Source organism: Ascidiella aspersa, chromosome 1 (assembly GCF_963924565.1).
Source record: "Ascidiella aspersa chromosome 1, kaAscAspe10.2, whole genome shotgun sequence".
In the NCBI taxonomy this organism is placed as follows: domain Eukaryota; kingdom Metazoa; phylum Chordata; class Ascidiacea; order Phlebobranchia; family Ascidiidae; genus Ascidiella; species Ascidiella aspersa.
In genome coordinates this window covers 35,874,976-35,901,215 of record NC_139447.1, presented here as the reverse complement: position 1 = coordinate 35,901,215, position 26,240 = coordinate 35,874,976, and the positions used below count along the sequence as shown (strand labels likewise).

At 38.5% G+C, this 26,240-nt stretch overlaps 1 protein-coding gene across 1 annotated transcript; it reads left to right on the top strand.

The window, feature by feature from the left end:
• Positions 1–465: 465 nt before the first annotated feature.
• On the top strand, positions 466–26,240 carry LOC146170281 (uncharacterized). The gene is made up of 15 exons (XM_083388085.1): positions 466–740; positions 1,726–1,837; positions 6,226–6,292; positions 8,185–8,343; positions 9,370–9,478; positions 10,202–10,467; positions 12,621–12,715; positions 14,270–14,386; positions 15,359–15,513; positions 17,968–18,147; positions 19,110–19,407; positions 19,919–20,046; positions 20,952–21,126; positions 22,222–22,279; positions 23,064–26,240. Exons 1-15 carry the CDS (start codon positions 617–619, stop codon positions 24,855–24,857), a joined length of 3,837 nt encoding a protein of 1,278 aa, XP_083244211.1. The 5' UTR covers positions 466–616; the 3' UTR covers positions 24,858–26,240.

The following is a 26,240-nucleotide window of genomic DNA, read 5'->3' as shown; positions in this document are numbered from 1 at the left end:
CTATGAAAGTTGTGTGTAAATTTCAGATGGATATCTCAAATAGTTTCGGAGATTCTAAACGTTAAAAGATTAAACTGGATTCTTTTCTTGGGTATTGAAATGCCCCCCCCCCCCCCCCCGATTTTAGGCAGTTTCCTGCATGAAATAATTAAACGCGCTTAAAATAGACTTAAGTCGCCAATATGCAAATTTACCTCGAGGAAAGATTAAACTTACCGCAATAGAATAGGTTTTACCAGCATTGTGTACGTACAAATTTGCCTAACCCATAAACAACTGTGTAGACCCGGACCATATAAACTTATGCAGCATTTCAAACTTATCCAACGTCGCTACTGCTGCTGCATTTTTTCAAACGCTAGGCGAAATCGACTGCGCAATTTAAAAAGGCGCGACGCGAGCTGCCACCGGAACCTTTGCACTGTTACCTATGACGTCACGCTTTCCTATTTCTCGCTCAGGAGGCCTTTCTCGTCGTTTGGAGAGCTGTTTAATCCTGCGCGCAAACCTACAGCACCAGAACAGGCCAACGCGCGGATATAGGGAATGTTATAGTGGAGCTGTGAACTACTGCTGACGAACTGAAGCGGTTAAAAGAGGCCAGATTGGATTAAGCATGGGTTTGTTGAAACCCACTGGCTTCTTCTTGACTTCGCTGCTGCTGCTTGTTTGCTGTTTTTGTGGGATTTTCGCGATAGATGACGACTTGAAGCCGCGACTGGTTGTGAACGACCTGTCAGGTAAGAACGACTTTACGATGCTTTGTATGTTTCTTAAAAAACAACGAGTGTCTGAAATATTTGCTGTATATATCACCGACATACTACTGCTATGTAGTGCAGTAGTTGTAAAACTGTTTAAAAAAAAAAACAATTTGCGGCACATCTATCCAATTAAAAAAGCATTATGTTATCAGGAATCGTAAAGGTATAACACTATCGCTTATATTTAATTCTAATGTGCTTTTGCGTGCTTCTGAATAAGAATAAAGTACATTTTAAAAACTACATAAGTTCAGCAACACGCTAGAGAATTTTCAGGGCACACTGGATTGTCACTGCCTATATAATGCATTACAACACAAACGCTGTATAGTGAAATACATTGCAGCGTACACTTTTTTAACTGACTGTTTTGTTCAAGTACAGCACAATCATATGTTATTCTTGCAATATAGAGGTCTTTAAATCATTCGTTCTGTTGCCTTAACTTGAATCTTCAGCCCTGTATATATAACTTCGTTACGTTAATGCAAAAGCTGTTGGCCACGCTAGAAAAACACGATTGCTAAAAAATAGTTAAACGAGATTTGATTTTGCACCGAATTGAAACAATAATATCGTTGTTTAAAAAGTTCCACCGAAGAAACTCGGTGTTACACAAAATGTTTGGATCAACAGACCTCTGCAAAAATTAAAGGTTTGCACTCGCAAAGCAATTGCCCCATAACCCCGAATATTTGCGACTCCTGGTCATGTGCGTCTTGGTTACAGCGAAGGTTGACTCTCGCTAGAGAAACGCGACACTAAAAGGTCTACTTATTAGAGATCTGTTTTTGCTTCTATTACATCAGGTTTTCGGTTGTAAACTGACCTCGCCAAAATTGTAAGGTTTGTACCCTCAAAGCGATTGCCCCATACCTCCTGAACTCTTGGGCTAGTGCTTGCGAAATCTGAGCCTGTGCGTCTCGGTACAGCAAAGGTTGACTTTTTATTTTATTTTCAGCTCTCAAGGACGTGGCTACGTTCAGTGGCTTAGGGGCGGGAGAAACACAACGAAAAGTCCTCGACATCCAAGAGGCAAAGTTCGTCGGAGATGATTTGCTGCTGGGAGCCAGGTAAGCACAGTTCTTAAGATAAACCGGCACGAGAACTTGGAGTCGAAGCCGATATCACCTCTGCTACTTGGATCAGTTGATTAGCTGTGCCTAAATGACTCTACTGTTGCAAGGCGTTGGAGTTTAAGTTTGTTAGAACATTAAATTTTTAATAGATTAAAAAACTGTGGGAAATATAATTTTTAAAAAGCTGTGGGAGATACCTTTTTTGATTGTGTGGGCATGTATAGAGTAAAACATTTATTGATATAGGGCACATTTTTCACTTTTCTATGGTGAAAAAAATCGGAATGTGAACCTTTCGATCTATTATTTACCAATCTAAAATAAAAAAACGACACTTGTTAATAGGCCGAGGCAAGCAACATCAGCCGCAGTATAAAATTACTTTAATTTTCGAAAAGCCCTTTAAGGGCATTTTAAAATCAAGATTTTTTCTTTGATTTAGATTATAGGTAATGTGGTCACCTTTGACAGGTTTTGAATCTATTGTTCAGGCAAGTTTAAAGCTTTTCCCCTCATATTTCAGCGCACGTTTGGTAAATCCCCCAGCAGTGTTTGATAATCACACCCTGGTAAATTATCAGTCCACATGATACATAAAAACCTCTATATCGCTATTCCGTAGTAACCGTAGCTGGTATAGTTAAAGCGTTTACGAACAGTTGTATGTATGGTGACGTCACAAAGATAAACAATGGGAAGTCACCCCACGCACTTAGCTGTTTCCGCTTTAACCGGTCGCTGTGTGATTGTGGCTGGGTCGCCTTCGATCGCAAACTGTTGCCGAACTGCGAAAAAACAATAGATTTGAGACTCAATCAATTGGCGAGTTTCGGCAGCAACCATAATTAAACAATGCGAAACACGTCATACTCAGTCGGGTAAATAATTCTGATCGTTTATGAATAGTGTCGTTTTGGTTTAATCCAGGGGTTTCTCAACCGGGGTACTCCAGGGTGCCATTTTTAACGCTCAAGGGTGCCGAGAGGTATTTCAATTTTTTTAGGATTTTCATTTTTGCTCTATGGTAATCTTCTTGATACATTTTTTTGTTTTTTTTTTGTACGATAAAAGTTACAATAATACAAAGAGTTTTTTTCAACCTTATTGCACACTGAATGTGCTGCTTCAATCTCATTTACTGTAACGTTACAGTTAACCACTTAGCAAAAATACGAGCAGGGGTGTCGCGAACTATATATAATTACTGTAGTGTGCCGCAAGCCGAAAGAAGTTGCGAAATACTGGTTTAACGAAATACAATTACCTTTAATAGTGAGCAAAAACAATAGATTGGCGAATTGAAAGGCTGGCTAAAGGTTTGCGGGCCTAAAAATGTCGGGTTATTCGAAATCTTGCATGAATGGAAACTACATCTTAAAACGTGGAATCACTAAGTTTCTGTGATCGAGATTACAACCAAAACGTCTTTTGTGTAGTTCCATGTAAATCTCTCTTGCTTATATGCGAGGACTGAATAGCACACTTTGTTAGCATAAACTGATGATATTATAAGAAATTATTTTATGCCTTATACCTATTTTTATAAACAGTCAGTACGAAATCTTTATTTTGCATTTTATTGTCTGCGGCAGATCCCTTACGTTCGAGTTTTTAAACTAATTTAAACCAATTCATAAACAACATTGAGCTGCCTTGTTAGGCCTCGGATCTTTTCACTCGTGTAAAAGACATATGTAATAAAACATATACTGCCAATGTGTTGGAACCCACGACCCCTAAATCAGGTGTATTTTTTAACGCGGACCAATAAATATTGTTTTTGATTTGAAAAAAAAAGGCTCGGCAAGTTTGTAGTGTTTCAAGTTAAACATAAACTGAAATCGACAAATAAATTCAAGAAGAGGACAAAGTGGGCTTTTCTAAATTTTCTGTCATCCTTTGAAGATTCAATTAGTTATAAATTCCACATTTAAGATTTCAATATGGCCTTAATTGACCAAACTCAAAATTAGTTCAAGTAACTCAAAGGGTGCACTTTAAGAACCTCTTAAGCCTTGTTAAACCTAGATTTTCAATGATGACGTAGATTTATACATATAAAATAATATATCAACGTATTTAGGTAGATTATGCACGGGTCTGTAATGTAGCTTGATAATGAATCTCAGATTAAAATAAATATTTTGACATTTTTGTTTTTACAACGCGGACGTGACTTGAAGTTGACTTCCTCTGACTTGACTGGGTCTTGACTTGGTTTTTATTTGAAAATTCTTGACTTGAATTTAAGTTATTTTACGAATGACTATAGACTTGGACTTAGTCTAATTAATTTTAAAATGACTTATTAACAACACTGGGGCTTATGCGTCATTCGGCCAGCAGCTGGTGCGAACCTGTCACGGCAACGTTTAGTTTAATAATTAAAATGCACCTGAAATGGAGCGATTCAAAAACAGGGCGTCACCAGTTTTGCTTCGTTTATTTAAAGCAAAACGATTTCGATTTTTTATTCGCCGTAGAACAATTTGCAGTGGACAAATGTTTTTTAGTGGTTTTGTGCCATTTGTGAAGCGCTAAACTAATCCATGTCTGAAACACACGCCATTTGTCGTTTTTTATCATTTTTCGTTCACAATGCATAGCGTGAACTAGGACATGCATTTTAGGCCTAATGGGCGAATGGTAGTAACACGATTTTTGGATTTTGTTAAATCCGTGAAGGATTTAAGAAAGACACCGACAGCATTTATATTATTTTATACCATATAAGAAATCAGTTTCGAGTAATGCATTAGCGTTTTAGTTAAGCACTAAGCACAGAGACGTCTAGACTTGCAGGATCAAAGAGTTTGCGTCGAGAAATCGATGAAGAAAAAACCTTGTCCAGAAAATATCGATTGGCGCCACTTAATCGTTGGAGCGTGTCGCCGCATTACAACCGCCATATGTCGAAACGGCAATTTGCTCGGCCTTTCCTTTTGGTAATCTTCTCCCCTGCGTATTTTGATGGAAATCCCTTATTTAAGTTTTGAATCTTTGCATCAATTCTTAATTGGGATATACTTAACTTCAAGGGAGGTTAAAGTGACATGTTTAGAGGACTCGCAAAATTGTTCATGGATTGTCAGCGATCCAAATGTAATCCGGGTATAATTATTTGCATAACATTTTAAATAACGTTTTCAAATTACCCGTATGGATATAATTGAACAACTAGTCCTGTGAGTTAATAGCGTCACAGCAAAGTAAATCGTTTGTGTTAAATATAATTTTTCCGGTGTTATAAACCAGTCATGTTGAAATGACAAGTCCGAGCCAAGTTTTTTTAAACATCTGAAGTCAAGTCCCAGTCCAAGTCCTCAGTAGCCCAAGTCCAAGTCCTCAGTAGCCCAAGTCCAAGTCCTCAGTAGCCCAAAATTGCTGTTTGTGTTTTTTTTCATTTACTTTTTTTGGAGAAGCTAACATTTAAATTGGTAAACATAAACCCCTATAAAAGTGTGTTTCTGTTATTCCTATTGGAAATTCGCAGCAAAACAAATTCTGCAAATAAAAACAAAATTGCTAATATAATTAATTAAAGCTTGAAACGACTAAATAATGGCAGCATGAATTTATAAAATATTCAAAACTATGGCTACTTAAAAAATTCCACATTCAAACGCATAATTACAAATCCAGATACTTATATTTTTACCAGTTCGCTGTGTTTGTAAGTTTTTGTCAACTCATTATCACTGCAATTTTAAGTCGAGTCATTATAAAAAAATGGAAAACTTTAACCTAGTAAAATTGGTAAACATCGTCGATTATGAGCAATAACTCAATTAAATAATTACCACAAACCCATAGCTAGCCAATTGTTTTACCCGTATAAAGATAAATAACACAAATTTATTAAAATATATTTAAAGAAAACACTTTATGTCAGCACAAGTTATTTGACACGTCAAGTTTCTTCTCAATAGACCTAAATCCAAGTCAAGTCATTTTAACGGATATACTTAAGTCAAGTCAACTCAAGTCATTTTGGCGGATAAACTTAAGTCAAGTCAAGTCATTTTGGCGGATAGACTTAAGTCAAGTCAAGTAATTTTGACGCATAGACTTAAGTCAAGTCAAGTCATTTTTGTGAATAGACTCAATTTAAGTCAAGTCAAGTCATTTGAAAACAGTGACTACAGTGCACTTAAGTCAAGTCATTTGCTCAAGTCATTACGACAATTGCAATTTTAATAAATAAACTCCACGTATACAGGCAACTAATTTCAGATATAGTCGACTTTGCTATTTATAATCAAGGCGGAAAGACTACGGTTTGTTGAACTATACGAAGTCGATATTATCCTTGACAGGAAAACAATACTTTCCCCACTGATTGGCAATCACGAGGCGAAGTAATCGATATTCTGTTTTTCCAGGAACGCGCTTTACGTGATCTCGCGCCGTTCACTGTTGACCAACAATGAAAACATCTACCGCAACCAGGTAAAGGCTTTTTTACCACAATTAATGGTATTTAAATAGTGTGAAGTTTCTCTTACTAACTTAAAAGAAAAAACGCCTGAAACTTGATTATTTTTTCTCTCAGTTGTAAAACTTGCCCAGAGCACTTTAGTGTTTGCATATGTGTTGTTTGTTACCACATTTTCACTATTGCTTTCTCACTAACGTGAGTTTGACTGCACTTCTGCACCTCACCTTTTACGTTTATCTCTTATCTTTTCACGTTTTCTGTTGACACTTTTTTATCATCCAGTTCCATTTGGCACACCATAGTTTTCTCGTGTTTCTGGGTAAAGTTGCACGATTAGGGCAGTCGGGTTTGTGAAAGCTGGTAAAACCATCAGAACCTTAAACTGTGGGTCCGAGTCCAATTTTAGCCGTTAGCCCTTTGTTATAGTTACGCCTTTATTTGTTTTATTTCTGTATTGGCCCTTTATTTATTGCAAGTTTTAAGAAGCTTCGTGTAGCGCCTAGGCATCCAATAAAGTAGGGAGGCAGAATTTTTTGGGCGCAACATAATTACGTATTAGTAGAACCTAAAATATATTTCGGCCGCCGTGTTTTCTAAAACATAACTTATTATTGCCCGATATGCCATCTTAAATCATTGTCAGCATTTCCTCCTACAAGGCGACAAGTTACCCCTTGGGGTGATTACCCTCTGTTACTAGTACTAAAATATACAGTGGTATTGCTTTAACAGAACAACTGTTCATTTCGTGTAATGTTATCACAATACGTCATCAGAGTGACATAAAATGGCCTCACACGCCCCGGAGTAATCGATGTTTTGTGGCCGTAATTTTTTCGTTTCAAGTTCTGTTTTGTAGCCCCTCTATTACGTAAGACGAATGTTCAGCGTTATGTCTCACACGTCACGATTAAAATGCCATTCAATTTTGTTCGATCGATAGCAAATGCACTGCGCGGTGCGTTTATTAAGCCACTGAGTCTTAATGGAAACCTACAATGCGCCTTTGGGCCAATAAATCGAAGCAGTGGATCGATTATTATTTACATAAAACAAAACAAAAATACACTTGGGTACGCTATGTACGGATCTGTTATGTGGCTTGATAATGAATTGCAAAGCCCAAAAGGTCGAGTAGACCGACATCAGGATGATAAAAGCTCGTGTCGAAACGTCCAATTTGCATTGCAATTCATTATCAAGCTATAATGTATTTTGGGTACACTTTATATGCACGTATCTGTAATGTAACTTAATAATGAATTGTAAAGCAAAATGTCGAGTAGATCGACATCATCTCGATTAAGACGATTCAAAACGAGCTTGTATCCTCTTCAGTTAATGTGTGACACTGTTGATTGATCTACTCGCCATTTTTGGCTTTGCAATGCATTATCAAGCTACAAATCATAAAAATTTCGATTTTTTTTTCAATATCCGAAAAAAATAATCTTTTTTAATAAATTCAATAGGTGGCGGGATGGTCTGGTTAAAATGGGACATGTATTGGTAAAAAAGGAAATAAAAAAAAACAGATTTTTTTACCGAATAGACGTACTAGTAAAAACTATTTTACCAGAACACCGTTTTGGTAGGAATTATTTTACTGGAACAGTGTTCTGGACTGTTTACTTTACCTATGCTTCAAAATCAATCAATGGTACCGGGAAAAATCTAAACATTATAAATCCAATAATAGCAGCTAGTGAAGTTTCCAAGCGGGGTACGAGGCAATGATCTTGTTTTCCCTTGTTAGGGGGTTATTTAACATGACTGCATTCTTGTTGCGCTTTGCGAGAATTTTTACTGTTTTCTGTTCAATGTATTAAATAATTGTCGAAACGTCTCAACACAAACTTCGAATTTCTGTTTCTAACGACGTCCGATTTTCTGTCTTATTCAGGTTGTGTGGTGGTTTCGCCAGAACAACACAGACTGTGAGCGAAAGACCGGTTCGACCACAACCTGCCAAAACTACATCCGAATAGTGGCGCCCCTCTCCAACAGCCTGATCCTGCTTTGTGGGACGAACGCCGGGCTGCCGGTGTGCCGGGAGTGCCCGGTTAGTGTTGTACAAATTATAAATGTTAACTTGCCATGTAAAGCTAATACCTTGAGTATATGGTAAGGCAGTTGGTCTCAACCTTTTACGGATTGCGTAACCCCTCAGAATAATAAATAGATTGCGGCACCCCTATAAGATTTTTCCGTAGTTAACTCACTATAATAGCAAACCACAAACGGAACTTGAACAACACACATCAACTCTACTCAACCTAAATTATAATTGGATTTATTCCACTATAATCTTACACGAAAAGTTATAAGAGTTGAGCAAAAATCAGATTCTTAAAAATTCCCAAATATCTCTCGGCACCCTTGAGCATTAACGTTACGATAAATGAGATTAAAACAGAACATTAACTGTGCAACAAGGTTGAAAAAACTATTTTAGGTTTTCGCACTTTTGTCGTACACCAACAATATTGTATCAAGAAGCTTACCAATAGAGAAAAAATTGGAATCCTAAAGAATTTAAGATATCTCAAGCGTTAAAAACTCCCCGGTTGAGAACCACTGGGTTAGTGTTTAGTGTTATCAACCTTGTAAAAAGTGTTTTTTAAATAATTCTTTTAACAATTAAAGTTTCCAGGAAGTGTTTTAAATTAAGTCAATCTTGAATAGATTATGAAATCAGTGCTTTTAAGGAGGAACAATCTTGACATGTTAAGAGCAATACGTTCATGAAGTGTGTTTCTGAGAACAAAAACTATATTGAAACAGCGGTTTTAGCATTACAGGTTTAAAATGCTTTTTCAGACCATAAAAACTTAAAAACGAGGTTTAAAGCAATAAAGTAGACATACTGTTAAATGTAATTCTTGTTATAATATATTTTACTGTCATTCTAAGGCTTAAATGTATTGAAAAAAAAAACAGTATAAAACCCTAAAAAGTCTCCAAATAGATTTAGTCTGAATTATGTAATTCAAAATGAACGACCCTACAAAAACGTCGAATTGCGTCAGCCCAAAGTAATGTTTTGAAATTCTTCTGTCTAAAAATGATGGTCTTTTTATTCTCTTAGTGGGATGGATCACACATTGACGAGAAGTTATGTAAAAGCACCCGGAATGTGGCTCTCAACTCCAGGATTCCTTACGATGATATATCCACTCTCGTATACAAGCTCACAGGTGGGCATATTTATTGTTAGCCTAACGCATTTCAGTGTATGTATTTTACGACTAGTTTATGTTATGAGGTGTAGCCAACTTATGTTTGATTGCGATCGACTGGTTCGCTAAAAATGTCACAACAGCAGTTTTAAACTTTTTATCTGCGCATTTACCCAAGTAATATTCAGTAAGTTAATTATTTTAATTGTGTTTTCAGGTTAGTCAGGTCTTAAATAAAGTAAGACATGGTGAACATTGTTGCAATTAACCTTATCCTGTTTATGTCGTTGCAGTTCACGTTGAAACGACTCACGTCCCTGTCAAATCTTAATAAGCGCAATTCAATTTTAAGTAAAGTCCCCACCCCCCAAGTATTTAATTGTTAAACTCGTCTAATTATGATCAATAACACAACTAAAAATTAACTAAAACGCGAAATATTGTAAGCTTAAATTTTTAAGTGCCCAAATTTACATAAATAAGCCAATTTTTAAAACAAATTGCTTAATGACAACGCTTTATTTCAACCCAAGTAATTTGTCCAAAAGACTTAAGTCAAGTCAAATGATTAGTCCAAAAGATTAAGTTCAATAAAATCATTTGAAAACATTGCCTTAAGTTACACTAAGTTAGGCTTTGCGCTTAAGTCAAAGTATTGCACTTAAGTCAAGGCTTTGCGCTTAAGTCAAGGTATTACACTTAACTCAAAGTCCGTCATTATAACACTGTATCTTTTTAAAGACGGAGAACTCTTCGTGGCGACGCGGGTTGATTTTAACCGGCTCGACGCGGCCATCGTCCGCAGCCAAGTGACCGATATTAACCTCTACCAGAGGTCATCGACCTCTCTGGTGGGCGCCAACGCCCCAAGTACGTCACTGCGTACGAAGCGAGCCTTCAGCAGGTGGCTGGTCGATCCGCGGTTTGTAGGGATGGTGGAAACTGGGAAGAAGATGCTGGTCTTCTTCCGGGAGGAGGCGGTGGAGGCTGCAGACCTCAACGACAAGGTGGGTGCACTTTAAATGGCTTTTTTTGCAAGCATTGAACACCTTACAAGTGCCAAGGCGTGTATTGCAACAGATAGATTCACGGTTAATTTAAATTTTTGGCGCTGGTCTAGAACAGTTTTTGGAACAGTACAAACTTTTACCTTTACGGAAGAACTTGTACACCTCAGTGAACGCAATGCACTGAACTTATAGAAGCATACACCCTTTTGTACCGCAAAAAGAACTATTAACCGTTATGACCAACTAGTTAATACCCCACAATAACGATTATCAAGAGAAATATTCGGTTATGATGTAACAAATAGAATATACTATCTTACAAGCTACGTATACGCTTTAAATGTTGTGCCATCTATTGTACACTCCGGTCAGTCTGGTAATAAACCTGTGTATATATTATGAAATCTGATAATAGGCCTATTGGAATGTGGTATTTTGTACGCCCCAGTACACCCCATCAACGTGGTACATCCTTTTATAATTCTGGTACACCCGGGGGTGTACAATACCTGACTGAAAAGCACTGTAATGTTATGCGGTATGTTGTACATCCCAGCACACCCAATCAATGTGGTACACCATTTGAAAATTCTGGTACACTCTGGGGTGTACAATACACCCTGTTGAAAACCTCAGGATATGAACAAAAAATCCTCTCAGCAGATAATGACAGTCGGGCCACTTTCTCGGGCTTTAGAGAGCGGCGCTTGGAAGCCGGGCGATTTAAATCCTCACGTTGGGGTTTCAATTTTCGACCAAATTAAAGCGGATTTTGTTAATAAGGATTATTAAAAATGTGACCCCAAGACTATACGCAGACTGTATATTCGGAATCCTGACGTTTCAGAACAACAAGAAAGACTTTTAACATTGTTACGAGCGAGAAATAACAATATTACAAAGTTAATACGCGGTGCTCATAAATAACTACAATTAACGAATGAAGCACAAACTAATAAATTCCAACGGTAGGTTTTACCATTTATCAAAAATAAACTTCTACTTTATAACTTATGGGTATTTATGTTCCCGAATTTCGATTGTTTAACTAAATGACTAAACAGTTATGTTAAACGCAATATCCGGGGGTTTCTCTTTCGTAATGTTTCTCAATACGAAATAGAAAGGTCAAACAATTAACCGTTAATTGAAGATCTATTTTAAAACCAGATGCACACCATTGTCTTTGTCAGCAACAAAAACTGGCCCTGTGAATCATTTTCCTTCTGTGTGATTTTCCATAGGTTTACTCAGGGGTGATTAAAGCATAAGCTGCGAGGGACTTAACCAAGTAAATATGCAGCTGGCGGAATTGTTAGGTGACGTGGCCCAGTTATCCAATAGCTAGCCTTAGACTGGTGAGTCACACCATTCTCACCTTGATTTATTCGTTACTACAACTCGAGTTGAAAACCCCCGGCCTATAGACATCATTTTCAAATACCCGTTTTAACGTGCTGACTCAATTGCAATCTTTAACTCCATTACGCAACCCTATAGAGCAAAATGGCCATGCGCAGTCTAAATCCCCTGCATTAATTCAAACGAGGAAAAAATTAAAGAACAGGGAACCAAGTTTGGAACATATTGTAGTAAGACTTAGTAAGAATATCAAAGCCCACACAGAAGATGATATTATTTTGAACGGTTCGAATAACTGTTTTAAAATGAATAACGAGTTTTTCGAAACGTTCAAAATGCCACCTACTTCTGTACGGGCTTGGATATTCTTATTACATCTTTCTACAAACCCAACATCTGAATGTTTAAAATGAATAACGAGTTATTCGAAACGTTCAAAATGCCACCTACTTCTGTACGGGCTTTGGTATTCTTATTACGTCTTTCTACAAACCCAACATCTGAATGTTTAAAATGAATAAAGAGTTATTCGAAACGTTCAAAATGCCACCTACTTCTGTATGGGCTTGGATGTTCTTATTACGTCTTTCTACAAACCCAACATCTGAATGTTTAAAATGAATAACGAGTTATTCGAAACGTTCAAAATGCCACCTACTTCTGTATGGTCTTTGGTATTCTTACTATAGGAATCCAATGATTTTAGTACACGTCCGAGCTGCATCTACAGTCCACTTATGCCCAAATCTAACCTTGATTACTTATCGTTGTTGTACTTGTCTTCGCAGCCGATATACTCGCGAGTGGCGCAAGTTTGCAAGGACGACTCTGGAGGTGAAGCCAACTTTCTTCATCAACGCTGGACGTCGTTTTTCAAGGCCAGGTACGCAGTGACTTTTATTCATTATCAAAATTATAACTAGTTTTTAGGTCATAGGTTATTAAACTAGGGCACATGGACTCCTCTGGGTCAAGTGAACTAGTTTCTGGGATACAAGAAGCCCTAATTGAAAATTAGTGTTTCATTTGAAAAGTGATGATTTTTTAAGAGGGGTGTTTTAATAAATAAAGTAGCAGCGAATATAATTAGACTCAATTTCAGTTTTATTTTTTTGGACCGAAAAAGCAGGTCTACTTGCTTTATAGCATTAATTTAAGACGTCAGTTATAAAACAATTCATGTAGACCCTGGTCCGCTCTAACCAAAAACATATTTCGCCTTAAAAAGTAAAAAAAAAACTTCTTCTGGGTGGACTGTCTTACTTCTTTGCCGTAACTTAAATTATACCTGTTTGGAGGACACACAAAAATAATTTACATTTAAAACAAACTTGTTGCCCAATTACGTTTTTCTTAACTTGGTTCCTTGTAGAAGTTTCAGCATTCTTGAGTGCCAAATGCATCATAAGTTGTTATATATTTCTGTTTACGGGTCAAAATAAGTCTTTGTTTTTGCAGAGGGAATTAATGTGTGACGGTTATATATCTCAATTGTACGTCTTGTACGACGAAATGCACTTTAGAAGGTTGCCGCCAATGCCATCGTCATAGGAATAGGCCAGGCAGAAATTACGGCATCATAATGAATAATTCAGGCTACTTCGTCTCAGGCCGGAGACAGTCGCGCCACTCGTGATGTTGCATTATTAATGGCGGCGGATAATTATTTTGCGTCTTTGCTGGAAGTCTTGTGCTACTTTTCGGTTTCAAGTACAAATCCTGATTGCTGGTTGAAAAAGGGCTTATTTAAACGAACACTTATATAGTAAAAAAACTGAAAAAAATATTACACGTCAATAAGGCGACATTGAATGGTAACTTCTGCCTTCAACTTAAAATGTTTGATCTGGTGTGTGCTTTAAGTTTCACGCACATAACCAAAAGTCAGATTTAAAATGTCATGTGTAACATTGAAAACAACGGTGTTGTATAATGATTTAAGTCAATGACTTGACTTATGTGCACTTAAGTCGCTGTTTGCAAATGAATTCATTTCACTTAAGTCTTTTGGACATTCATTTTTTTTTCACAAAAATTGTTTTTTATTTTTTATTTTTGCCCTTGAAAAATGTACTTCCTCTAATTATGTTTCGTTTTTGTTATTTATTAATTGAGTTTGTTATAATCGGACGGGTTTAGCAATTTTAATAGTTTATCGTTTTATTTGTATGAGAACTTATAGTTGACTTTCTTTAATTATGAATTGACTGGGAGTTGATTTGGGCAACTGGTCACTTGGACTTGGACTTCACTAGTGATTTAATAATAATATTTTAAATTGTTTTTTACAAATGACTTGACTGGGGAAAAATGACCTGTTTACCACACTGGAAAATAATCGCTGTTTTAAATCAACCCTTATACGCAGTTGACCGATCGGTGTTAAATATGGCTCCAGGCTTAAAAATCAGCACCAAAAAAATGCTTCTTGTGTCAGGTTGAACTGTTCGATTCCCGGCAGACGACCATTTTATTTCAACGAGATCCAGAGCATTACGGACGCGGTGGTGGTGGACGGTGTGGAAATGGTGTTCGCCACTTTTACCACGCCAGAGTAAGTTGTTACATTAAATCAAGTTATGTTGATCAGTGCTCTTCATGGAACCGTGATGCGGTGTAATATGCGTAGTTTTAAGGACATTAATATCAACGTTTAATACTTTCTCGCTGGCTTATTATACTATTGGTTTAATCGTAAAGTTTTTGACAATTTGGATTAGGTATTTTAAACCTACAGTGGGATCCTTTGGGGAGTTCGCCTTGTATTATTTACTAAAACAGTTAATTTACATTTCTAGCAATCGTAAAAAGTTTCAACCAAAGAACTATGTCTACATGTTACTATATTTGAACTATTGCAATCTTATTGAATGACATAGCTGCATTAGATGTTGTAGAGGTGTTAAATTCAATCTTCAGGCCGTCGTGTATAAACCCTCTATAAAAAAAACTTTTTTCTGGATTGAGTTGGGTCCTACATCTGCATGGTTTACCACTAACCAAAAAAACGCGTTTAAAATATTTATTTTTACAACAAAAAAGCCACTGGTTAATGAACCTTGCGACTAAAGTTAAATAGAAAACAACAAAATTATTTAAAGCCTTTATAAAGTAACTTTTGCTCTGGATTGAGTTGGGTCCTACATCTGCTTGTTTTACACTTACCATTAAAACCTGGTTTAAAATAATTATGTTCACACAAAAAAGCCACTGGTTGATAAATACTGCGATTACAAAGTAAAAATTGCAAACAATAAAATAATTTTGTATAAGCCTACATAACGTAACTTTTTCTCCAGGTTAAGTTGCGACGTGCATCTGTTCACCACTAACCATTAAATTAAAAAACAAATATTTATTTTCACACAAAAATGCCAATCGTTGATAAATCTTGCGACTAAAGTTAAAGTAGCAAATAATAAAATAATTTCATATACGCTTAAAGATTTTTTCCTCGATTTGATTTGCTTCGTACATCATGCTAGGTTTACAACTAAGCATTAAAACCGCGTTTTTTTGCGAGCAGAAACAGCATCAGCGGTTCTGCTGTGTGCGCCTTCACGCTCCAAAGCGTCCAGCTCGCATTCGCCGAAGGATTCCTGGAGCAGAACAAGAACTCGTGGTGCTGGAAGAGGACGACCAGAGCAGGATTCCCACATCCAGCATCTTGCCGGACTTCCAGTGAGTGTTCTATGGTTAACTAATGACATCCGATCCCATACTTCTTTATCAGTGTACAGGAATTTACCAATACCACAAAGGCTTAAACAAGTGGATTTATATCTTATTCAAATAGAATACAAAAAAATGTTATTGAAAGAGAAACAGCATCAGTGTAAGTTAAGCATCTTTGCCAACACAAAGTAACTTACAATATAGGATCCTACCGCGACAAGGTAGTATAACACTAACTGCCGTAGGGACAACTACAACTACAACGCCAAGGCACCATGTGCCCAGTAACACTTGACCGATTGACCGCACGTAATAGAGTGCTTACATAAAGCACATCAAAATACACTTTAGCAAACTTACTGTTAATCTTAACAAGAAATGTCCGATGTTTTGAGCCGATTATAGTTTTCCGATACTAGGGTGGTAGACCGGGCTGCGTAGTCGGTTAACAATGACTCGAGTTGTGCTCCGACTAAATGTGCGATTTCGTCGAGTCCCCAGTGTGGTTCCTACTCTTCAGCTTGCATTTCCTCACATTTCATCGTATTGTGGTATATGTACAAATCCAATCCTAACTGACAAAGGCAGTTCACCAATGGTTTTTTATGGTTTGCATTCCAACGCAGCGTTATCCATCTTGATAAAGTAATTTTTCAGAAAACAGAAAACAAACAACAAATGGGTACCAGCCATTTTTGCGCGTAAGCAATCTTTTTATGTTTTCAATTTAATAAACCTTGCAATCGGTGGTATTTTTTGCTCAAATACCATTTGTCAGTATTGGTACCAAGTACTAAATACTGAACTTTACTTGCTGTGCTGTGCTATTTTATTTTCTCTTTGAGTCCTAAATTGTAACCAAAGTCGTTGTCTTAAGTGAAGCTGAAACATAGTAGTATAAAAATATAAATAAATTTGCAACACTATATACGTATCTGTTCATAAGTTTAATGGTGAAAATAACGGCCCAAATAGACGTTAAAAGCGACATGCTTGTTTTTCAAACTATTTTTTTCAAATAAATAATTTTTTTCGACATTAAAATAAATCTATAAGAGTCGTGAACACAACAACCATACAATTTTAATCGATGAGAGTTTTAAAGAAGAGTGGAGGCTAAGAAAGAGTGGAGGGTTTAAAAAAACATATTATTATTGGCCAATCATTTAAATTCATGCGCCTGACTATATACAAACGCTATAATTGAAATGTATTAATATGGCTATTTGGAAAAATCACACTTAAACATAGACTGACCTAAGGATAGTATATCATGCATATTAGTATTGGAAGACCTGTTTGTTATAAAAAAATATATCTTGACCTGTTCATGAACTGATTTGTATTAGACTGTCTCTTTGTTTAAAAAAGAAAGCACTGAAACTATCGCAATTTCCGGTTTGCCTATTTCGCATGCTTTGTTTATTGCGTAGCAATTTAACTATACTGGCTATTTTAAACCTATTGTCCGCATTTATTTAGGCCAAAACGTTAAATCGGTCAATCAACAGTTAAATCAGTCATATTTTGCATGATGGTTTCCATTGATGACGCCGTTAAAGCCCTATACCAAGTGGTATATCGCTACTCCTCCGGCACTAAAGGGGTATCGGTGCCGATCCTATATCAATTGTTTTGTGCATTTCAGTCGTGGTATTATATTCCAACGCAATTTGTTGTCCTTCAAGTATTTTTTTGTTGAAAATAACAATAGTAAGTTGTTCTGTTAACGTTCAAGCAAATGTTTGAAAAAAAGAATATGGAAAAAAAAATCCAGATTTGTACAAACAACTTGTGGTTATAAGTTCAAAAAACTTTGTCGGACAAAACTGTTGGATTACATTTGTCATACACTTAGGTGTGTGTTGGTATTTCATTGAAAACTATGGTACTGTAGATACCCTTTATTGTGAAGTTGCTGTAACAAGCATATGTGGCGTCATGGTTGTCTCTCGACTCGCTCCCCTCTAAGCCCGTGTGAGTGTGTAGCTGTTGGTAGAGCGACGGTACCGGTATGACAGGAGTTCAAACCTCACTGCAGACTAGTAGTTTTTTCTAGCATGCCCTGCTTGCATCATTGATCGGCTGATTCGTTGAGTCTGCGATGGCACGTAATGGATACATAAGCCGTTATCATTGATCAAAAACATACTTCAGATCGGTTAGATCACAGTTGCCGTAGACGTGTGTGTAAGGTATTTTTATAAATTTTCGCCAAAATATCAGGTGTGGGTGTAAGCAATTTTCGTTCTATTCTGTACAAAACCCAAATCAAGCAGAACCGATATACATTATATTTCCACTTTACTGCTACAAACCGCTAACCCATAATTCCAGCAAACTCAAATACACCACAAATTCCACTTTCGAAGTATCGACCGTTCCTATAAAGTTTCCACCCTATCACTGCCCCAATAGTAGTTCCCAGCCAAAATTAAGTACTTCTTTATATGACGTCAGAACCAACGACCAGCCAACTCCGCTTCAACGAGAATCACCCGATCATGTCGCAGTCGGTCCGGTCGCTAGGCAACGCGCCGCTCTTCACGATGACGCAATCGCGCTCGCGCTTGGCCGCGATCCAAGTGGAGACGGGCGTCCGAATCTCGAGCGGTGGAAATGTGACGGTGATGTACATCGGTAAGTCAAGGGAGACTGACCGTGTCCAAATTAAAAGGCCAAATGTATATTTCTCCCTATCCCAAGAAATGAATAATTGGTGACTAAAAATTCACCATTGAGATATGTTGCAAATAAGGTTATTCAAGTAAATACTTTTCACATTCTTGTTCGACTTTAGATTTAATTCATATAGCCGAGGAGCTGAAATACGTTTAACATAAAACTTGATTTATTTATGTTTTTTAAAATTAGATTGGGATTAAAATAGAAGCATTTCAATTTTTTTTTTAATTAAAAATAGAATCACTGAATTCTTGCAAATCAGAATATAAACTAGTCATCAGAGTTTGAATGTTTTTACTCTCTTCTTTGAAATTATTTTTGTATCGTTGGCTGTGCTTTGTACTAGGGGATGTCCAGCAATTGCGGGCATCACTGGATAAGCTAATACAGTAGGCTACTAGGTTATTAAGGGGGTTGTTGCTTTATATTATTCTAGCTGCGATACGTTAAGGGTTACAGCAAAAGGCATTGGATACACACACCTAGGTTCGCCACAAGGTCAAATTTTGCTATTCTTCTGTTAATATAGGTTGATAATGTTTTCAAATAATTACATAGTTATTAATCAAAAACAGCTCCTCTGGTAATTTTAATTCTCAGCGAACGTTTCTGGACGCCCTATTCCATGCAGTCGTCTTCTTAAGGGTTATAGTTTAAGTGTCATATTCTGATCAATGGCCTAACAAGGGCTACTTTCCTCGAGACAACTACAGCGTTATGTCTTTTTTTATTTTTCAATAGCTGATTTGTGTACAAAAGTCGTTAGAATGGTTTGATTCAACTTAAAACGCTTTCAACTCGTGCACGAGTCACTCGGATGCAATTAAAATGACTTGCGGACTCCAAATTGAAATAATCAAAAAGAGTGCGACACCCGCTCTGATGCCTAATGACGAATCTGTCGCTTTTCCTTCAAGGCACGGACGACGGAAAGCTCCTAAAAGTGGTCGCCGCCAACCTTACTTCAGGCTTACCTCAACCAAACACCACCTTTACCGAGGAGTGGCTCGCCTTCGACAATAATTCCTGCTCCCGGCCCGACACTGGTGGGAGCCAGAGTGCCAACGCCGACGACCCACGTGATCGGGAAAGCGATGACATCACCAGGGTGAAGAGGATCGTCCTGGTGCCGAACAGTGACGTAGTGCTGGTCGTGTTTCGTCATTGCATTGTCAGACTGCCAAAGCAGGCGTGCTTTCTACATCAGTGTCAAAGGTTCGGTTGCTGTGTGCTTGTGTTTTGCTTGCTGGTTTCATATTATTTATCTGTACAAGTTAGAAGGCTTGTTCAAATAAAATCTATCATGGAGGGCTATCGGTAACCTTGAGACTATGAGATTTTTAGTATTTGTTCAACCCGCCCTTACCACCACACTCTCCTGTAAAATGGAGGCGCTATTAAATGTTTTTTAATAAATTAGTAGGATCACTATTGTAGTCTTATTCCTAGTACGCGTTTAGTTCGGGAGAACTCTTTTTACACAATTTATACATTTCAAAACTACAGCCCGCGGGCCAAATCCGGCCCCTTTGTTTAATTCTTCCGGATATTTTTTTTAATTCTTTCCGGATGTTTTGGCACCCTTGGTTTTAACTAAACATTTTGGAAATGCCTAAATCAAATATTTCGCAACGATTTTAAAAGTTTGCTTTTTTAAAGGAATTACACGCTTCAGTAAAATTGCTTGTTTTTGACTTCTCAAATTGCCTTTCGTGTTCTTTTCCAGTTCCTGCACTAATTCGGGGAATCCCCGGTGCGCTTGGGTCAACGAAGCGTGTCGTCCAGTGACGCGTGACGAGGTTGTCGGATCGGAGCAGAATGTGTTCGCATCTAGTGGCGGGAAATGTACATTAGGTTGGAGTAAACATAATACTTGCGCTTTCGTTTAGTTTAAGTTGGCAAACATCTTGCTCGTTTAATCACTATGCTGTTACTACCAGACATACTATACTAAAAAGAAGCTCTTGCGGTACTCAATTATTTTATTCCACCTTTCGGCTAACTATATGCAGGATGCCTTCATCAGGGAATTTAACAACACCACACTTAACACCCCACAAAGTAAAATGATATATACTATGCCTTGCAGCAACAGTTAATGGAAATATATACTGAAAAGAAGTTCACCCGGTACTCAATTATTTTATTCCACGTTTCGGCTAACTATGCAGGATGCTTTTATCAGGGAATTTAACAACACCACGCAAAGTAAAATGACAAAAAAGTAGGTAAAAAGCGATAACCAACGAAATGTTTGAGACTGGACTTGTTGCATTCTCTGATAAAGGCATTCTGCATCGGTAAAACTTTGACCAAAAGAAGTATGTACCGAAAGAGCTTCTTATTAGTTTATCAAAACATGTACCTTATATATGCTTAACGTGCACAAATCAGCGCCAAAATGCAATAGTAGTCTATAGAGAGTCGTGATCAATTGTGCCGTTTAATAACAGTATATTCTTTTATCCATAGTATTGTTCTTCATTTATTTTTGCCTTAAGCCACCCCGTCTATTCAGGTCTTTAGTCTGGTCACTGAAACAACTATACTTCAAACAGAGACAAATTAAAAATACTAATTATGAACTCTATGTTTTTATCAAACAACCTAAGGTTTAAAAGAAGTTTGTAGTTAAAGTAGAAAGAAAGAAACTTTTAACCTATTTTTTTCGGCCAGGACCTTGATCTTGATCGATACGATAAACAAGTATATTCCTAATACTTCAAAACTCGATTTAAGAGCAAACTTTTTCCTCGCAGACTTTCAACAACAACATCAAAGCACATCTACTTCGTCTTTGCTCCCTCCCGCCCAGGAGGACGGTTGCCTTGACAACAGCAAGTTCGCCCTCAGCCTCGTGGTGGGGCTAGTGAGCACCTTCTCCTTTGTTCTTCTCGTTTTTCTCATATTCGTCAAGTGCCGGGAAAGGTCAAAGTAAGTGCGTGGTATTGCCAAGGTCAAACTATTAAATGTTCAAGGTCGTTTGTGCGACAAAGCAGCATTGTTTTCCGGGCTGATAAGTTTAAAGAAGTAGTTTCTCGACCCCCCGACGGTTAATTCTAATTTATTTCTGACAAACTGTTAGTCAATATAATACCATTTAATTTAATCTTATTGGGTTGTTCTAGTTGAAATATTTCGAAGGTACAAGGCAACAAAAAGTTTTAAGAAGGAAACTATAGCTTGGGGATCCCCTATTTTGTGTTAAAGCGTGCTGGAGTTTGGAGGACCACTTATCCTTCTTATCACGATAATTAAAGACGATAAAAGTATTGGGATTTCTGTATTTAGGTCTAGTTAAGGGCGTGGTATTGTCAAGGTTAAGGTATTGGTAGTTCAACGTCATATGTGTGGCACAACAGACAAGTTTAAGGGACTATTGTTTCTCAAATTCCCAAATTCTAATTTATTATTCCGTTTTTGTTTTTTTTATATTATTGGGTATTTCGGGATGATATATATTTGGAAGATACTACAAGCAAAAATATTGGGAAGGAACCTATAGCTTAAGGCTTGCCTATGTTGTGTTAAAGCGTGGAGTTGGTAGGACAATTTATACTTAAGGGCACGAACAACTTTTTTAGATGGTAAAAGTATAGCATCTTGCGTTCCCGTTGGATTTTTCTGTTCATCTGCAACACTTAGACGGTCCGTTGAAAGAATTATCACATTAAACCACCACAGAATAAAAATTGCTTTGGTAAACCTAAGTGCTACAAATACGCAATGTATCGTTATCCTGTCTAAAATCTAGTCCTGTCGACTTTTGGGTCATGCATATGTTTAAGTCCTGAACGGAGACAGAACGAGAATTTGTAAAGTTAAACACTTTTGGTGGAAGTCTTACGCTCAGTTATTTGTCCCCATGATTATTAAAAAACTAAAAACATTGTCCGTCCTGGCATTATGCCCAAACTTTTATCCCTTTTAAAATGTTTTGATATTTTTAGTCACAGTAAAATTATCAACACAGGAGCTAAGTTTTTTGTAGCATAACTTTTTAAATTTTAATCTATTTTTTTTTGGCAGATCTCGTCGGATGGATGGATGTCCCACATCTGTTTGTACAAAAGACGACCCACCCACGGTAAGAAAGCTTGTTTCGTTTAAGGTCAACGTCTGTTGCTACAAGTACAGCTGTACATATATTTAAATATTTAATGCCTTAACAAACGTTCAGAACGAACGAAGCCAGAAAAACATTAGGAAAACAGCTTACTATAAGGAGCCCATGATGACCACATTGCAATTAGATGACAGTATGTTGATTTTATACGTGATTATAAAGTGGGTAGTAAAAGTATCATACCCTGCTCTCTTGACAAAAAGGTAAAAAAATGTTTGAACAAATAACAAGTATATCAAACCTAAACCAACCGCTTTTATGTCCTTAGGTCCATGAAACAAAGTTTGCGGGAGAAAGCTGTATATTAGCTGTTAAAATAAACATTATACTTAACGAAATGCAGCAAACATTTCGGACTAAAACTGGCGCATTAGACTTGAATTTCAGCCTGTTTGTCGATAGAGTTTACGAGCATATCAATAACAGAGTTAGTCATGTCTCCTATATTGTCAAACAGGCAGATCGTCTATGCTCCAATGTTAGTTGCTTTAAAAACTTGAACAACCAGGCCTATAAAGCAATGATATCTAAAGCGAAATTGTCTGTAATACCACAGTATTAATACAAAACACTTAATAAATTCAAATACGCAATAATGCTGGTTTGGGTTCTATTGCGATTTAGGCCTTGTTTCGACTATTATGTATTAGTCTTTATTCCGAACTGCGCTTTATTCCGATGTTGATGTTATTCTTAATTCGTTCCTATATTGCTGAAGTCCTTTTAAACACCAACCGACATTTAGGAAAGCGACGCATTAAAGAAGGGCGGTTTCCTGCGCGGAGGCAGCCGTCGACGTAAGAACACGGAGCCACGAGTTCAAATCGAGCCCTCGTCCCACCACTCCATACAAAACCGCAGCTCGCTCAATCTGGGCGAGGCGCTGCTGCCCGACAGCGCCAACGATCTGAGGGTCGATGGTTCGACTCCTGGCGACGACATCGGTGGCGTTCTGGTCGTTCAGAACGTTCCGCAAGACGGCAGCGAGACCACCTGGAGTGATGATTACGCCGACAGCGAGCGATGCTCACCTCTAGCGGAATTCCCAGCGGCTCCCTATTTACCACCGGGTGGCGCCGCGGTGCACCACAACGCGAACAACAATAGAGCGGTTGGAGTGGCGCATCCAATGAACCAGAGACCTGGCGGAAAGTTGTCGCAAGTCGTCCGGCCCACTTTCGTTTCAACCCCACAGCAGCAGTCGGAGCGGATCCGGCTTGGATCGCGTCGCGATTACGGCGCCGTGACGCAAGTGACGTCACAATCGTCCGCGATCTCGCCACCCGCGCAGTCGAGCCGTATCGTGACCAACCCAAACTTCCTCCCGGTTTCGCCATTCGCGATCCGCAGCGCCTCGGAAGAGCAACCTCCTCCGGAAGAGAACATCCTCTCGCCGGCCACCGCCACCTTCAAGACCTTTGCAACTCCGGATGAGGAGGAACGTCACTCCTCCTTGGAGTCCAACTTTCCGCCTCCTCCCGCCTGCGTCCTGTCTCCCACATCTGAAGCGCAGGAGCTGTCCGGACGTCGCACCTCCTCCACCACAAGCAACCGCTATCCATCTCCTCCACAAGAGCGAGCTCCTAGAGTGATCCCGAACCTCCGGACGCCACTAAATCGACGCGTATCCGAGGAAACGCACAACGGGAGGAATTCGTCTTCAGCAATGTCCTCCTCCACGTCCGGAGACTCTTCCAGCAGCGGATTCATCAGCTCCTCGGTTTACTCGCCTCAGCAGAGCTTCAAAGATAAGTCCTCGTCATCAAACCAGAAGGGTCTCATCGTTGCCAAGGGCCTCCTCTCAGCGCAGTCTCTTGCGCCTCTAAAGAGCGGAAAAAAGACGAAGAAGAAGAAAGATGCAAAGAGCAAGGCGATGGAGCGCTATGCCGTGGCGGAAAACGAACCTGTCTATGAGAACTTCATTCCTAGAGTCCTGGAAGAGGATGATCTTCTCCCGGATGTTTTTGAGGAGGATGATGACGGCATCCCGAAACGGAGCCCGGAGTTCGAAGTCAGCTCTGAGGAGGAAGGATTGTGTTCCGAAGCCGGGACGCCGTCCACCACGACTCCATGCGAGCCGAAGACGCAAAAGAGCAAGAAGTCGCTCGGACTCTTTAAGAACAGGAGGAGCAAAAAGGGGAAGAAGGATCGGATGCAGGGGACTCGCATCACTGATGAGGACACCTTCATGAGCCCAGCCTACGACGAGGAGCCCTTTGTTCCCAGAGTGGAGGGATGGGAAGAAATCGAATACCGCTCCCCGGCCGAGATCCACGATCGGCGCGATGACGTCAACAACATGATGACGTCATTCGACGCGCCGCGCTCGTTCGACGACTCGTACGTGGAGATGCGCGGGGGCGGGGCAAGGGGCGGGGCGGGCTCCGGGGGCCCGGGTCACGACTTTGCCTTCTACACAATGAGACCCAAGGGACGGATGCGACAGAAGATGCCGAAAATGAGGAACACGGACAAAGAGTGGGCCCTCGCCAATAATCCGCTGCCGGTTCCGACCCCGGCCGTTCCGCATTTAACGTAGCTACTTCTTCTGATGCTGTTTTTGTCATTTTCTTTATAAAGGATTTTTCGAAGGCATGAAAGGCAAGCGCGCACATTGTCGTTACGCGTCTTATTCTGGTTTTCTTTGGTGCAGTGGTGCCCAATATTTTGGGGTCATGGATCTACTGTTAAAGCATTTTCAAGCATGTACTTTTACCCTAGCACCATCCAATAATTTTGTAATCTACACAAACAGTTATCAATCTAAGCAAACTTTGAGTAAAATATTGCTGTATAATTTAAATAAAAAAACTTTCAAGAACTGATGCGTACATTAAAAACAATGATAATGTGTAGTGCATTTTAAAGACCTCGATCAACTTATTGGATACCCCTCATTCAAAAACCACTGCTTTAGGGCTTGCGATACAATCAGCTCTTACATAGTCTTTATTGTATATTCAGCATAGCGGGTCGCTTTGATGTTCGTACAGTTCATTTTAATGTAGCACAAGCCAAGTAGCAGCACTCGATCAAATAACTGTCGTACAATTGTACTGTACATTTCACACATCATCGATCAGGCTCATTTTCACGCTCGCTTTGCATGTAACGTTGGCATTTTTACCGCAAAGAGCAGTGTTATTATCATTTTATCTCGTAAAAAGCCTTACTAGGTCATTTTAACATTTTTTTTACCGTTTTGTCGAAATTCTCGAGTTTCTAACAATGTTATAAAGCACATCTAAAAATAACTCCTTTAAGTAACGAAGAAAAGCAGTGTTTTTTCGTTGTACTACGTCTCTGCTGTATAAAAGCGTGTTTGCGATTCTTGCACTGTTCGGCTTGCTTAGCATGCGATGGATGAATATTCCACTGATGTTGGCAAAGTGTAAACATTAGACTCTGGTTTTATTGCAAATTTATTTTATTTTTGTACCTTCCTCTGCTGTCATCTTGCCGTGCTTTATATCGTTTTTTACTGGCATGATCATCCGTGCAATGTCACATGTAGGCTTAGTATATAATATCCTTGCATATAAACTGTTGCTCCCAAGAATAGTAATATTAATCTAAAACAGCTCCTCTGGCAATTGTAGTTCTTAACCAACGTTTCTGCAACCAATTCAAGTCGCCTTCGTCAGGGTGAATGACTAGTCAAGAATTACAATTACCAGAGGAGATATTTTTGATTATTATATCCTTGTATTTGGGCGTGATATATGGTGTTCGACATTTGAGGCGGTAAAAAAAATTGAGCTATCGTTGAAAAACCATTGGGCTACAGTTTAACCAATTGGAGATCAACAAATCCTGTTTAAACGGATGTTACTTTGCTGTGTGACTACTAAATACAAACCCCATTCACCTTTACTCGATTCCAAACTGAATTCCTTGCCGTTTTTAAGAACGAATTTCAATT

What these genes read in the sequence shown, in the direction of transcription:
- LOC146170281 (XM_083388085.1), top strand. Translation starts at nt 617, where the DNA reads ATGGGTTTGTTGAAACCCACTGGCTTCTTCTTGACTTCGCTGCTGCTG. An exon ending in CGGTGTGCCGGGAGTGCCCG is followed by an intron (nt 8,344 to 9,369) that starts GTTAGTGTTGTA and finishes TTATTCTCTTAG; the next exon opens with TGGGATGGATCACACATTGA. An exon ending in TGGCGGGAAATGTACATTAG is followed by an intron (nt 20,047 to 20,951) that starts GTTGGAGTAAAC and finishes TTTTCCTCGCAG; the next exon opens with ACTTTCAACAACAACATCAA.